The following is a 15,968-nucleotide window of genomic DNA, read 5'->3' as shown; positions in this document are numbered from 1 at the left end:
ATCTGCTGATCCATCTGAATCTCTGAAGTTTGATAACTATCCAGATTCTGATTCAGATGATGATGTGCCACCTGAGGTTGCAACAGGTGATGACAACAATGATAATGATCCAGGCAATGGTGGAGGAAATGGCAATAATGCTGGAGATTCCACTAATGCTAGTGGTGGATCATCAAGTCAACCTGGCAACAGCTCAGGGGGAGCTGGTGGATCAACTAGTCACACACATCAGCCTAATGATGATACTGCTGAATCATCAAGGACACAACTTCCAAGGGAAAGGATTTGGAGCAGAGATCATCCCTTTGATCTGATTATTGGTGATCCTGATGTTGGTGTAAGGACTAGAAGTGCTACGACAAATGAATGTTTATTTTCTGGATTTCTATCTCAACTAGAACCAAAGAAAATAGAAGAAGCACTTGCTGATCCTGATTGGGTTCTTGCCATGCAAGAAGAACTCAATCAATTTGAGAGACAAGAAGTCTGGGCCCTGGTTCCAAGACCAAAAGGAAAATCTACTATTGGAGCTAGATGGGTCTTCCGTAACAAGTTAGATGGTGATGGCATTGTTGTGAGAAATAAAGCCAGACTGGTTGCAAAAGGTTATTCTCAGGAAGAAGGAATTGATTATGATGAAACCTATGCTCCAGTTGCTCGTCTTGAAGCCATCAGAATATTTCTTGCATTTGCTGCACACTCCAACTTCAAAGTTTATCAGATGGATGTGAAAAGTGCATTTCTGAATGGAAAGCTGGAAGAAGAAGTATATCTGGAACAGCCCCCTGGCTTTGAAAATCCAGAGTTTGCTGATTTTGTGTACTTCCTATTCAAAGCTGTCTATGGACTCAAGCAGTCACCAAGAACATGGTATGACACCCTCTCTGAATTTTTGATTGAAAATAAATTTACTAGAGGTGTCATAGACAAAACTCTCTTTTACAAATTGCATGATAATGAGATGATATTTGTTCAAATATATGTTGATGATATTATATTTGGTTCTACTAACGATAACTTGTGCAAGAGATTTGCTAAGTTAATGCAGAGTAATTATGAGATGAGTATGATGGGTGAACTGTCCTACTTCCTTGGTCTTCAAGTAAGCCAAAAGGAAGATGGAATATTCATTTGCCAATCAAAGTATGTCAGAGATCTTCTAAGAAAGTTCAATTTAGAAGACTCTTCTCCGGCAAAGACACCCATGGCCACTGCCACAAAGCTTGACCAGGATAAATCTGGTAAGAAAGTTGATATTACAAGCTATCGAGGTATGATTGGCTCATTACTTTATCTTACTGCAAGCAGACCAGATATCATGTTTGCAACATGTTTATGTGCTAGGTTTCAGGCTGATCCTAAGGAATCACATCTTATAGCCGTCAAAAGAATCTTTAGATATCTTAAGGGTACACCTGGTTTAGGTATTTGGTACCCTAAGAATACTGGTTTTGACTTAACCGGCTATACAGATTCTGATTATGCAGGTTGCAGGATTGATAGAAAGAGTACGTCTGGAAGCTGTCAATTTCTAGGACGTCGGTTGGTTTCCTGGTACAGCAAGAAGCAACACTCAGTGTCTACTTCTACTGCTGAAGCTGAGTACATAGCTGCTGGCAGTTGCTGTGCTCAGATTCTCTGGATCAGAAACCAATTAAATGATTATGGTATTTCTGTCGACAAAATTCCAATATTTTGTGACAATACCAGTGCCATAGCCATTTCAAACAATCCAGTGCAACACTCCAGGACCAAGCACATAGATATCAGGTATCATTTTATTCGAGAACATGTCATGAATGGAACTGTGGTGTTACATTTTGTACCCACGGCTGATCAAATTGCTGACATCTTCACTAAACCACTTGATGAATCCACTTTCTCTAAGTTGGTTTGTGAGCTAGGGATGTTAAATATGCCATGATTCTCTTTGTATATTTTATATATTTGTTTTATATATTATTATATATTTTTGTGAATTTTCTGTGTAATTATATGTATTTTATTAGATTTTATATAATTGTTTGTAAATTATCTGATAATTTTCTGTGTAATTATGCATGTTCATATATGTCTCTGTTAATTTTCTAAGTGCTGCATACTCCCCTGTATTATTTTTCAAGCATTTAGATAATTATTTGTTTCTATTTTGTATTTTTCAAAATTAATTAAGCATAAATATTAGTTTTTAAGTTAATTCATTTTAATGAATTAAAGTTAAATTCATAAATATTTATATTTAATTAAAGTTGAATTTTACAAAATATTTGTGTAATATTCTAGATTTTATTTATATTAGGTTTTTGATTTTATGTGTAAAAAGGTTTTATTTCAAAAGAAAATCAAAAATCATAATATTTGCATATATTTCTGTTCTTAATTTTATTTAACTCGGCATGACAATCTGAAAGATTGTCATACCGAGTCTGAGTGCCTGTTTTGAGTTTCTCGGTATGACAATGAGTCATATGTCATATTAAGGTAAGTTGTGTGTTTCATACGCTTTATGAAACTCGGTATGACAATTTAATCAATTGTCATACCGAGTTCTTTTAAACCCTCACCAACCCGTTTAAACCTCGGTATGACAATCATTTTGATTGTCATACCGAAGTCAAAACAACCAATATGACATAACCTCTTTTGTCATACCACTGTACCACTTCACCTTCACTCGCGATATACACACACAGTCGTATATATATATATATCGCCATTGTTTCTTCGCCGAGTTTTTCAAGTTTTCTCGTTATAAACTTGCTGGTTACTATCTTTTCAAGCGTTTATTGCTTGCTGGTTGCTAATTAATCGTATTCTGAGCCGTTATTCTGCCAAAATTTCGAGAGAATTTCAAACCCTTATTTCACGATTTCGAGGCTGTTTACACGCGATTTGTGCTCGTTTGTGGCCTTCAAATCTTTGTTGTGATCATCCCTTGAGTTTCCCATCTGCATTTCGAAGTGTTTAACAGATTTGGAGGTTGGGGCTTTTCGACTTTTAGTTCGAATTTTGAAGGGTTTTTCGAGAATAGTAGGACTTGTTTGGATTATTGGTGAACTTTGGGACTTTGTTGGATATTGTGGAATTAAATTGGCTATTTACAATTTAATTAATTTTTAATTCGAGTTTAATCAATTAATTCGAATTATTAATTAATTGGTTAATTGTTAATTAATTATTAATTGAAATTTACGAGAAATTTGAGAATTAACATTTTATTTGAAAAATTCTCGTCTAATTCAATTTTTAATTATAAAATGGCTGGCCAATTTGTTATCGGTGAGACCAACTACAACGGGTATTTGGACCCTGATTCCAGCTTAGAGAGATTCAGACCTTGGGTGAGGTTTCTGAATAGTCAAAGTTTAGTCAGCACGGCCATCACTGCTCATGCTGATTTACAGATTCGTCCACTTCAAGACTTCTACTCCTCTGCACTCAATACCACTCTCTTGGACAGCTACAGGGTTTCGGGAAATATTACTGGAGGTCGGAGCATTACCATTTCAGTAGATGATGTCAACAGAATTCTTGGGTTTCCCCGAAACAACTTTGCTGAGATTCCGACAGATGCTGAAATTACTCAATTCTTTCAGACCATTCTTTATCAGGGAGAGATACATCTACCAAGAATGCTGAAAGGGAACTTGAAACCTGAGTGGGATTTATTCTTCGATACACTGGCAAAGGTCTTTTCCCCAACCACTCGAAGTAACTTCAATATCATATCTTCCCTTCTTCAAATCATTGGATTCTGCATTGTTCACAATCGACGAATCAACTTTGGCAAGTTGATTCTTCAGTCGATTCTAAAGAAGTTGGGACCTCTCAGTAGTCGATCCGTTGCACAGAATCCCAGGGTTGTCTGTTTTTACCCTCGGTTCTTAATGCTGTTTTTGAATGATAAGATGACGGACGCTGAGAAGAATTCATACTTCAACTCTCCAATTGCACCAACTCAGCGTGTCTGTACGAAGTTGATGAAAGCTCTGACAAACAAAAGAAAATATGAGAATCTTCCACTAATAGTGACTCCATACCTGATGGAGCAGATCAAATGCAACAACCACAACAACACCATTCACCACACCAATCACCATATCAATCACCACATCAATCTCCTTACCAATCACCACACCATTCCCCTCTACATCAAACACATCAATCACAATCATTTGAAGACGAACCTCAGGAATACAACTTCTTCGAAGCTCAACCGTCTTCATCTGAACCTCTACCACAACAACAACACACCCACTATATACCACAAACACAATCAACATCCCAACCTTTACCTGCTGACTCAACATCAAATCCAGAGTTGCAGTCCTTTCGACAGGACCTACAGGTAGCTCAGGTACTTTCTGACTTCTCGTCTAATTTTAATGTTGATGTATCAGATTTTGTTGGTGACATTGATTTTGTTTTCCAGCCTACCAGCAATGAACCTGACAACACACAGGTTCATAACCTAGCTGAAGATTCTCTTCAACAAATATTCGTTTCTCCAAACACATCAACCAACACTTCAATGCAACCTGTTCGTAAAGTTGCGAGGAAACGGAGTTCGAGTAGTTTAACGAGTCAACCCGCAGCTCTGTCTTCCATTAAGAAGCCTAGGTTGGAAGCCCTGGAGACATCTGCAGCCTCATCCTTGCCTTCCCAAAAAGGCTTGGACTTGGAACAGGCAATGAAACAGTCTCTGGACTCATTCTCTCAACAGAGTGAAGCCATTGAAGTTGACCGCTCTGCCACGGTACCCTGTACAGAGTCAAGCACTGCGCTAGCACTCACGCTAGTGCAAGACCAAACAAATTCACAGGTTACTATGTTTACTGATTGCACAGATTTTCAAAACCAGTTTATCATGTATGAAAACTTTTCTGATCAAACTTTCTTTTCTGATCAGGCGGTACTTGGCAACGTGCAAGTAAACTTGCCCTCACAGGCTTCCGGAGGACAGTTTGTTCCTCCACTACCTTTGAACCCATCTCAGGGGGCATTGGTAGTTTATACAGGTACAGCTGGAAGAGTGCAAACAATGAGTGATGAAAGGCAAACACTGAGCGATACACATGCACGTGAGGCTAGTGAAACAACTATGAGTGTACGTGAGGTGAGTGCACACACTGACCCGGCTCTGTTTGAGGAACAAATGTCTAAGCTTAGAGCTGAATTAGCCCGGATGATAGCTGAAAATGAGAGGCTAAAGGGTGCACAGTTGGTGACCCTAGAGAAGAAAGCTGATGAAAGCCCATCCAGTTCTTCCAGGGATGAGCTTAAAGGAGAAATTCATGTGTTGACTGTCGAGATGAGATCTAATCATGCACTGTATATGTCAAAATTTGATGATATCGACAGAAAGCTGGATCAACTCCTCAGGAACTCAAAGTCAGATGCTGATACCTCCAGAGAGGATCCCTCAACTAAGGGGGAGAATAGAAGAGATAGAGGAGGAGATGGAGACAAAGGTGACAAGGGAAATAGTTCAAATCAAAGCAATAAAGGGAATACTTCTGAATCTGCCCCTGACACTTCTGGAAAGTCAAAAGGCAAGGAGCCGTTACATCAATCTGAGGATGTCTTCAATTCTGATAATTATGATGATTTTCCACAAGACATGGATGATGATGACGTCTTCGATGCTACTTACCGTCAAGCAGAGGAAGAAGGTAAATTTGAGGAGAACTATTTATTCCAAGATGAAGAACCTGTTGATCCTGAACACGAAGAAAATGTCCGGAAGTTTAAAGCTGAGAATGAAGCTAGGAAGCGTAAGCTTCGAGATTACCAGAAACTTCTAGAGGACAAGTTGATAACTGAAGAGCAAATCAAGATAGAGAAGCAGAAAATCTATGATGCTGCGTGCAAGCAGAAGAATCTTGATATTAGAAGGAAAGTTGGAAAAAGCTGGGACATCGCAAAGAGGATTTTCAATGGACCTCAAAGGGAGTCTTTTAATGACAGAAAGTTCTTATCTCTGATCTACGATCTTCGAGAGGTAAACCCTGACGAGGATATCTTTATGCATGCCTTCGCTTTAGAAATTGATTACTTGACTGTTGGAGTCAATAACTTGCTAGAACAGTGGGAGCTGATTGTATATACACGGAGAAATGGTTCATTCAGGTTATCTGTTGAATTTCTTAAATCATTCTCTGTGTCTGAGCTCTGGGTACTTCGCAATAAGGTAAAGCGATGCTCCAACCTGAACGAACTCCTTCGTGATAAGCTGTTGGATTGTGCTGTCTTCAACAGTCCACAGGTTGTCAAGAATCCATATTGTGTAAAGTTCGTTCACAAGGAGCTCTTAAGCACTGTCTATCTGAATGAAGAGGCTTTATCAAAGTATCCTGCTAAGCAACTGGCTCTAGCATCCACTCTACTTCGAACCAAGGGCTTCGCTTCTAAAGCCAAGTCTGATGCTGATGATGTGATTCTAGCTTACTGCACCCGAAGGAATATTTCTCAATATTTCCGGAGGATGAAGAATGTTACAAAGGCTCAGCCATCAGACTTCCAGGAAGACCCTGTAGAGTTGGAAGTGTTACATCAACTGGCTCTGGCACGAGAACGTAAGAAGCGTGGTGAGTCCACTACATCAGAAGTGCCATCCAGAGAAGAACCATCAACTCCTGTCCTTCACAGTTCAGATATCGAAGAAGGAGAAGTTGATCTTTAGATTTGTTAAGGAATTTGTAATATATGTTCAGTAAGAACATCCTTATGTAATCTAATGTACTTGTTTGAATTCTGGTGAATGTTTAATGAAATACCAGAAACTTTTTGCTATTTACAATTCATGTTTAATCCTTTGTCTTATCAGTTAGTTGAGTTATCCTCTCGATAATTTGCATGTTATGTTAACAAACAAATAGGGGGAGATTGAAAGGCATATGTTAAGCCTATTTGTATTTAAGAGTATCAACTCAACTCTGATAAGAAAGAAAGTAAATTAGCAAGCACTATTGAAGGAATCCGTACGAAGAACGTCAAGTGATTTATTAAAATCATATGTCTGAAGAATTTCAGGATGCTGCTGCACACCACTGAAAGAAGTTCATTAATATGTTCAAGCCTCAGTGTACAAATAATATTTTGTAGCACGTCCAGAAGTCCAGAAGGTATAAAGTTTTAATACTTTATTTATTCAGAAGATTCCAAACTATTCCTACTTATGAAGAAGAACTACGAAGACAAAGACTCGATGAACAAGCCACTTCACAAATGTTTAATTGATAAAGAATATTTGATTCAGCTAGATACAGATGAACCAGACAGTACATTTGTGTGTCAGCTACTCCGATTAATTATTCTGCATCAACAATAGGTGGTCGTTCAATCAAGACAAAGAATCAGATCGTTTAAAGGAAGACAGAAGACCTGCTACTGAAGTTGTGCTCAATATAATTATTCTTTTAATTAATTCACATCTCAAAATAATTATATAAGTTATGTAATTTATTTATTAAATTAATTCACACTCGAATTAATTTAATTTATGAATTTATATAATTAATATAATTAAGTGGATAATTATTGGATTAATTATATATAAGAAAATGCATTTTATATGGTTTTTGAGCACGGTATGACAATCTATTTGATTGTCATACCGCACTTTGCCAACTGCCTAAGTCAGGAGGCATGACAAACCAAAGGTTTGTCATACCGAATGACTTAGGTATGACAATGGATCATTGTCATACCGAAGTCACAAGGTATGACAATGCCTTGGTTTGTCATACCGTTTGTCATACCGTTTGTCATACCGTTTGTCATACCGTTTGTCATACCGTTTGTCATACCGTTTGTCATACCACCTGATGACTTAGCCTCCAAGGTTCGATTGTCATACCTTCCCATGTTTGTCATACCGTTTGTCATACGGATGTCATACCTATTCAAAATCAGCATGACAATGCTTGTAATTGTCATACCTTCCCACTGATTGTCATTCTGATTGTCATACCTTCCCTTAGATTGTCATACCTTCTCATTTGTGCCATGACAATGCTTGTAATTGTCATACCTTTTGTCATAGCACTTGTGTAATTGTCATAGAGCTTCCTAAGGGTTGTCATGCCTTGCTTTGTCATACAAGTTCAATGGTTTGCCTATATATATGGCTTCACCACTTCATTTGTTCAATGTTCATTGCATTGTAAAGCTTTCAAGTTGTGCTAAACTTGCTATTGTTTAATCCACAGTTTTCTGTGCTTTGATCACTCGGTTGTTTTAATCCGCTAAGTTAGAATACTTCCTGTCGAATTTATTCTACGAACCAGTGGACTTTAAAACGAACCATATTAATTATATAACGACTTAAAAATTGTTATATTAATTAATTTAAATCTGATTAACAAGTTAAACTCCAATCAGATTATTCCGCCGCGATTATTTTGTGACGATTGTATTCAACCCCCCCTTCTACAATCGTATCTGGACCTAACACCACCTGTTATCCTATCTCAATCATTAATCAACCAACAAAATCCAATAACTATAATCCATATATTCTTATCCAATATCAATCAACTCACGACACTATGTCATCCAAATCATTTATCACACGCATATACTATCATGAATAAACATGTATATCACGTAGTCATTAGTTAATAGCAACCAAATAACATATAATCACATTTTGCACATTTAACAGAAATTATTCAGATTCTCGACTCCATCATAATATTATGTCATATCAAACTAGACTTTATAAGCTTCTGTCTCACTTTCGTTTCACTTGATTCCGACTTACGGATCAAAAGTTATGATCAAAACCGTTTTCTAACTCCTCTATCGGCACATAACACATCAAACAGATAGCAGACAACACATTACACATAAGGTTTCCCACCCCAATTGATATCAAATCAACTCTTGCATTAAAAATGATTTTTCGGGAATTTTCTGGAATTTTTAGACATTTTTCGGAATTAAAATCGATAAAAGAATCACTTTTCGGATAAATAATCAAGTCCCAAATACTTGAAATTGGACTTGAAATCATTCATAAACAATTATCGAGCCTTGAAAATAATTTGGAAAAATATTTTAAAGCTCGAAACTATTTTTCGGAATTTTTAAATCAAAAAGGATTAATTAAATCCAATTAATTAATCAATTAAAATCAATTAATAATTAATTAAAATAATTAATCAATTAATATTTAAATTAATTGACCAATTAAAATAATTAATTACTAATTAAAATTAATTAATAAACTAATTTAGATTTATTTTTGAATAAAGAAATAATTAAAAACTATTTTTGGAATTTAAAATAATTAAATAAAACAATTTTAGAATATTAAATCAAAAGGTTTATTTTGTAAACTTTTGAAAGTTTTCTTCCAGGGTTTAAACTGTAACTTTAGGAAGTTACAGGGGGTAACTCGTAAATTTCAAAACCTAAGTACAAACACTTGATCACCTTCAAAACTCTGGGGACTAAACAGCAATTTTTGCCGTCGCCGCCCCCAGACTCGCCGGAAACGTCGACGGAGGCGTTTTCCGGCCCAGAACACGCTCAAAACGTGCAGATCACTCCTCCTAGTTAGCAGAAACCATTTCACAACCTCAAATCAGCCTATTCATCGTTTATTCAGCCGGATTTTTGTCCGGAAAAACAGCCACCGTCGAGTTCTTCAAGAACTCCGGCGACGCCCTACACAACTCGTTCGTCTACCTTAAAGTCATTAAACGATTCCTTGATTCCTATAGAACATGCTAGTAGCCTCTGATTTTGCCCAGAAGCCACCGATTGTAAACCCACAAATTTCAATTAAAAATATTCAAGAACACGAAGAACACTCAACCAAGAATCAAACTAACTTCTCTATATGATTCCGAACTCCAAATTCAACATATAATATACCAAAACGACGAGAAAAACACGCTCTACAACATGGCATCATCAAATCACATAAACGGAATCGTTTGCAAAAATTCATAATTAAAATCATATAAATTTGAATTTTAAAACCCCAATTCCTCCCTACCTGTGAATCTCATGTTGGTTTTGATTGCAGATATAGGTTCTACTCTTCGATACCTTCGATTTGACTATTCGCACGCTTGATTCTGACTCCAATAACGCCTTCAAATCTTCGTTTGATTATGAAGAACACGAAGAACACCGCTCGGTTTCTCTCGGTATTCGTGCAGAGAAACTGGTGAAATGATTTTACGGTTGAAAATAAGGTTTAGAAAGGTCTATTTATATTTACAAATAATTGGTACCCCTTTGGATCGTTTATGACATGAAAATACGATATTTAATAGCTTTATATTAATAAAGCGGGGTCCAATCGGTACCGGTTTTCGAGATAATCATCAAAACGGGACTTTTAAAAGCAATGATTAGTCTGCGGGTCCCATTTGCACGTATTATGATAAAAAGTAATATAATAATCAAAATATCTAGCTTTCACGTATATCGAGACAAACTAGATAATTATCAACAATTAAGATACCCGCAAAACTCCGTCGGACCGACTCCGGGGAAAACCGTACTCCGGATCGAAAAAGTCAAAACACGAAAAATGTCCGGAATATTCAAATTAGGCTAAAGGTGAGTTTTGTTGAAACTTCCGGGAAGAAAATTTGCTACCCCGTTACGAGTGGACGGTTTTACGGAAATCAAATAATTAATATATAAATATAAATATACGCAATTAAATCCGTAAATCGATTATAAAATCATCTAACATTCCATAAATCGATATGAAAATATCCAAATAAACTATATTTTCTCCTGATCATATAGAAATTGAAATATCTCAAATCCGAGCACATATGAGCGGTCAATTAAATAAACCAGATAGTACAATATTCACAAAAATTCATATATTAATCATATAATATTCGTTATTAACCACAATTAATTAACAATCAATTCCACCAACACCACTTAATCACATAACACATATATTCACATAATATTCATACAGAATTTTCAAAACAATATTTGAAAATCAGTTTTGAAAATACCATTATTTATAAATAACACAATAACCCGGGGTTTAAATATAAAACTTTGAAAACTCATTAAACTGGAATAAAATATTAAATCTTATTCCCTTCTTTGAAGAAAATCACTTTTAATACTAATAAAAATATTTTTAAAAATCCGGGTCATTACAGCAGAGGCAGACGAAGAGGACAGAGGTAAAAAAAGTAGAACGTGAAATGCATTTGATGATATCAGATTTTGTTATCAGGATTTGCCCTCAAAGTTTCTATGAAGATAAGAGTTTGTGAGAACCTTAGGATATCAGAGATAGAGCATATTCTTTAAAGTTTGTCAAAACTGGTTTTCAGGAGTAGATTGGTCACAACTTAGGAATACAGTAGATTGATACTGAATTACTAACTGATATATTTTATGCAGTTGATTTATATTTATCACTTAGATGATTGATTGTAATTATGCAGTATATAAGCACAAATGGGTTTACAATATAGGTATCGATCACAATAAATATCTTTGTAAGTAACCTGACACTAATATTCACACATCTTTGAGAGAGGAGTTTATTTCTATTGTAATAGTTTTTATCATTCAATAAAAACTAAGTTTTGATTTACATTGTGTTTGTTCTATATTTCGAATTTGATTGTATCCATTATATTCAAACCCATTCGATAGTGGTTTAAGGCCTAACAACTAGCATAATCATTATGGCTTGTATTTATATAGTTATTATAGTAGAATGATGAGTAGTATGGTTTTGATCCATGGAGTGGTTCTCCATTGATATCATTGTTATTATTATCATCATCATTATTATTATTACTATTATTATTATTAGTATTATTATTATTTAAATGTTGTGATTTATATGGACAAAATGCTTGTTGCCATGACAGCTCAAATATGATACAAGTTTGGGGCATTACATGAAGCCACATTTTTAAAACGATTCTTGAACTTAAGATATCATTAGACTATACAAATGGCTTACGATTTACCGCGTACACAATGTGAAAACTTAGATTATTATATTATACAAAATGATTATGAAAAAAATTATATATCCTAGATTTACCATTAAACTTAGACATCCTAATATTTAAATAAATTCATAAATTTATATTCACAACTTATATTTACGTAAGCTTTGCATATTTAAAAAAATCTAAAATATACGGTTTCATTTATGAAACCGTTCACTATGAAATCTCAGTAGATAATATTATATCTATATCAGTAATATATCATCATATCAAAGAATCCAAAAGTTATCTGGAAGATTATATAAAGGGTATTGCGTTCATTGTGACTGTCATTGCTCAATACAATCAATTTTAAAGTAGTGCGTTAAAGGTAATATAATCTGTTTCTTCCACGCTAGCCAATTGATGGTCATGAAATTTAAGCTCATATCAAATTATATATATAATTATTCAATGACCTTCACATTGAAAATATTGTGGATCTAGTTACTTTATATTTCACTCTCTTTTATTAAAAAGCATCATTGTTGTTGTAATTGATGTATGATGGTGTAAGGGAGTATTTCATTTTTATTAATAATATGATAAAAAATAGTTGTAAGTCTAACATGATATCGATTTTATCGCTTTTCAAAGCATTCTATTTGTATTAATTTGTGATGGTATTTATGTATTGAAAGAAACTAAAGATGGATTATATTTTAAAGGGAGCAATACATGGCTAAGAAGATTGAAAGCTCCAAGAAAAAGAGACTATCTGCGCTGGTAGTTGATGATAGTCGTGTCTGCAGGATGATTCATGATGCATACCTTACGAGGAATGATTTTGAAACTTATACTGTTGAAAACGGTAGGGAAGCGGTTGATCTTATTCGTTCTGGGGAACAGTTTGATGTCATTTTCATGGATTTGGTGATGCCGGTTATGAACGGTTTCGAGGTTAGTAAAGTTGTTATTATAAGTGTATGTATATATATAACAGTAGTCTACATAAAACTCAAATATTATTTTTATTATAATAATAATAAATCATTTCATTATAGGCTACTAGAGAATTGCGAGCAATGGGAGTGACAACCATGATTGTTGGAATAGATTGTCCAATTGATCTCAGGGATGATCCTATACAAGCTGGTGTGGATCGTGTTTATGAGAAGCCCCTAACAGAGGAGATCATCATATCTGTTCGTCAAGCCCTTCAAAGCAACTACAATATCTAGACACATAAGAATCCAAAATGCAACATATATTACAACAATGATAAATAAATTCTTGTATTTAGTTACTTATAATAATATTAATATATATATCTGTGTGTGTGTGTGTGTGTGTACTTATGATGTTATAATTTAGTTGCAAAAATTACATTAAAATAAAAGGAACATTAAAATATTTAAAAGATCCTCACATCTCAAATATATGGAACGTTAAAAACATATTTGTTATGTCCCATCTAATACTTATGGCTCTTTTAAATATGTATTAGATGGGACATAACAAATATGTTTTTAACGTTCCATATATTTGAGATGTGAGGATCTTTTAAATATGTATTAGTTGGTGCTTTGTGAGTGTAAAAAAACATCTATGATAAGTTATGAAACTTTCGATCAGGTGTCATATAAATGGGTTTTTTCTTTTTTTGACGAAATGTCATATAAATGGTTTATTGTTATATAAATGGGGCGTATTCCATAAAAATTACCTATAAGCAGGGCCGATGATTAGCATGTCCAAAAAGCTTTCAGGGCCTCAAAATTTGGAGGGCCCCAAATTTTCAGGCCCATAATATTTGCACAGAGATATAATTAATTTTATTTATTATTGTATGTTGATTAGAATCTTTTATTTATATATTTCTTCATAGTTAGTCGATTATCATTAATATTAATATCATTATTACATATAAACTGATATTATATATTCTTGTGTTAGTATTAATTATTATTTATTAATTTATTTTGTATTGATTTGCAAAATATTTTTAGTGAATAATTAATATATAATTTTTATTCTTGTCACATATTATATATTATAACTATTATTTATTTTTTGTGTTAAATGAATTTATATATTTAAAATTAATTAATTTAACAAAAATATAAATATGCTACTCAGACGATTTATGTTTTATTAGACATTTTTCTTGTTTCAAGCTTCAAATTAATTTAAAATAAAATAAAATTTATGTAGTGTATATTTTTTTTCATTAAAAAGGACTTCATTTAAATTTAGCACAGGGTCTCTCTTTTGTTTGATCTGGGTCTGCCTATAAGGAAAGCGAGTAAATATGTACATCTCACCCTCTTTATATTTCTGCATCAACAATCCAAACAGCCCCTAAGATGAGTAAAGAAAAGTTGATCTGATATTTACAAAGGGCAGAGAAAGCAGATCTCAAAATCACACAAACTAGGGATACAACTAAGATACTCACAATTTAGATCGAACATTTTGCTCCCAACATTACTCAAAACTCATACCCATTCACTCTCTCCTTTTCTTTTCTTTTTTGTAAACAATGAAGAATCACCTATAGTCGCTGGTGTGGACAATAATTTATCATCTATCTCAGAAGTTTGTAATGAATAAAACAAAAGGCAGTAATGAAACAACAAATGTTGTGTAATGCTACAAAATTAAATTCAATAATCCCATATAACCTTCTGATCTGCTTGTCAGGCCTCCGAGTATAGCATGAACATCGAGTTGGATCATTTTCCCTTACTCTGTAGTTCGAAGGCTCTCGGTTGTGAGCCACAATTTCTTCTGGACAATAAATACAATGTCATCTCCGTCTTGGTCCACCTCTGTAGAGGTATCTGCAGCTGTCACTGCTTCCCAGTGCAATGCTGTTAGATACTTCTTAACAAAATCAATAACATGCTGTTTATCCCTGATATTTATAAAACCAGTTGGCCTGAGGATGCGATCCATCTCAATTAGAAGATCTTCACCACTACAGCCTTTCTTCTCAATGTCCGAAAACACAGTCCCGGCATGGAGAAGGTCATAAGTTCTGGGGTATGTTGAGTAGGCTTCACACCAATTATGAATTGAGCCGATCAGGCCTCTGTCATAGACCAACTTAAGAGTGTTTGGTCCCTCTTCAGAGATGATATTCATCACCCACACATCCTTGTTCTTCAAAGCAGCTCCGAATGAACCCATGTTTGCCTTCATGTCCATCACATTCCGAATTGTGTCGGTTGAAATCTTTGGACTCAATAGATTCCAGTAATTCTCCCTCCTTAAGTCTAACATATTCTTAAACCTTATAGAAAATAATTTTAGAACTAATTACCCGATCACTGCCTGCAGATTTCGTAAAACTGAACTAATAAAAGACCAAACATATTTATCTGCACTCAAATTCGGCAGCCCTAAATAATAACACCACGTACACTTGTAATGTGTGCTTATTCTCGGTACTAACAAGTCAATAACACCGGAGTATGATTAAACTAGCTTCAATTACATAAACTCCTGCATAAACAAACTCCAAGTACAAGTTCTATGCCAAGTCATAACTAAAATTCAATCAAACAAACTAAAAAAACAGGACAACCTAGACCCAAGCTTCTTCATCTTCACTCCCCAGTCCACTCCTCATCTTCATCATCATTCTCCTCATCGGAATCCTCCTCCTCGAGCGGCGGCACCCAGATTCCTCGCACCCATTCCCTATGCAACCTCAGATCAGACCCCCTGAACTGAATCTCCTCCTTAGACGGCCTGAAATAAACCGTGTATCTATCATCCTCATGTACGCCTGTGATCACGCCTTCCCACCAGCCATCATTATAATACGCATCCACTTCCTCGAACTTGAACGACCTGAATCTCTCTCGGGGCGGAATTGGTCGGGCGAGAATGACATCTACAAGCTCTCGAAGAGGCTTTGATCCGTCGTCAGACCTTAGCGTGTCGAATTCAATGAAAAGCTTTCGAGTTTTTTTTGTGACGGCCCGGATCACGGTGCCGGTGAACCAGGAGCCGCGGAAA

At 35.1% G+C, this 15,968-nt stretch overlaps 2 protein-coding genes and 1 long non-coding RNA gene across 3 annotated transcripts in view; 1 reads left to right on the top strand and 2 right to left on the bottom strand.

Moving 5' to 3' along the window:
• Positions 1-10,279, bottom strand: part of LOC135150615 (uncharacterized) — a 35,110-nt gene extending 24,831 nt beyond the window's left edge. The window contains exon 1 of the long non-coding RNA XR_010288816.1: positions 10,007-10,279. This is a non-coding gene — a long non-coding RNA (uncharacterized LOC135150615). The remainder of the gene's footprint in view (positions 1-10,006) is intronic.
• A 2,401-nt stretch (positions 10,280-12,680) lies between these two features.
• Positions 12,681-13,183, top strand: LOC108207402 (two-component response regulator 24). Its single transcript, XM_017377852.1, has 2 exons — positions 12,681-12,902; positions 13,007-13,183. The coding sequence occupies exons 1-2, from the start codon at positions 12,681-12,683 to the stop codon at positions 13,181-13,183; spliced, it is 399 nt and encodes a 132-aa protein (XP_017233341.1).
• Positions 13,184-14,440: 1,257 nt separating this feature from the next.
• LOC108206137 (probable methyltransferase PMT1) lies at positions 14,441-15,558 on the bottom strand. The gene has a single exon (XM_017376336.2). It carries the CDS (start codon positions 15,225-15,227, stop codon positions 14,688-14,690), a length of 540 nt encoding a protein of 179 aa, XP_017231825.1. The 5' UTR covers positions 15,228-15,558; the 3' UTR covers positions 14,441-14,687.
• Between the last annotated feature and the right edge of the window lie 410 nt (positions 15,559-15,968).

The sequence above is a fragment of the Daucus carota genome, chromosome 2, assembly GCF_001625215.2.
Source record: "Daucus carota subsp. sativus chromosome 2, DH1 v3.0, whole genome shotgun sequence".
NCBI lineage: Eukaryota > Viridiplantae > Streptophyta > Magnoliopsida > Apiales > Apiaceae > Daucus > Daucus carota.
Note: the sequence above shows the minus strand (reverse complement) of the source record. Positions and strands in the feature narration are given on the sequence as shown.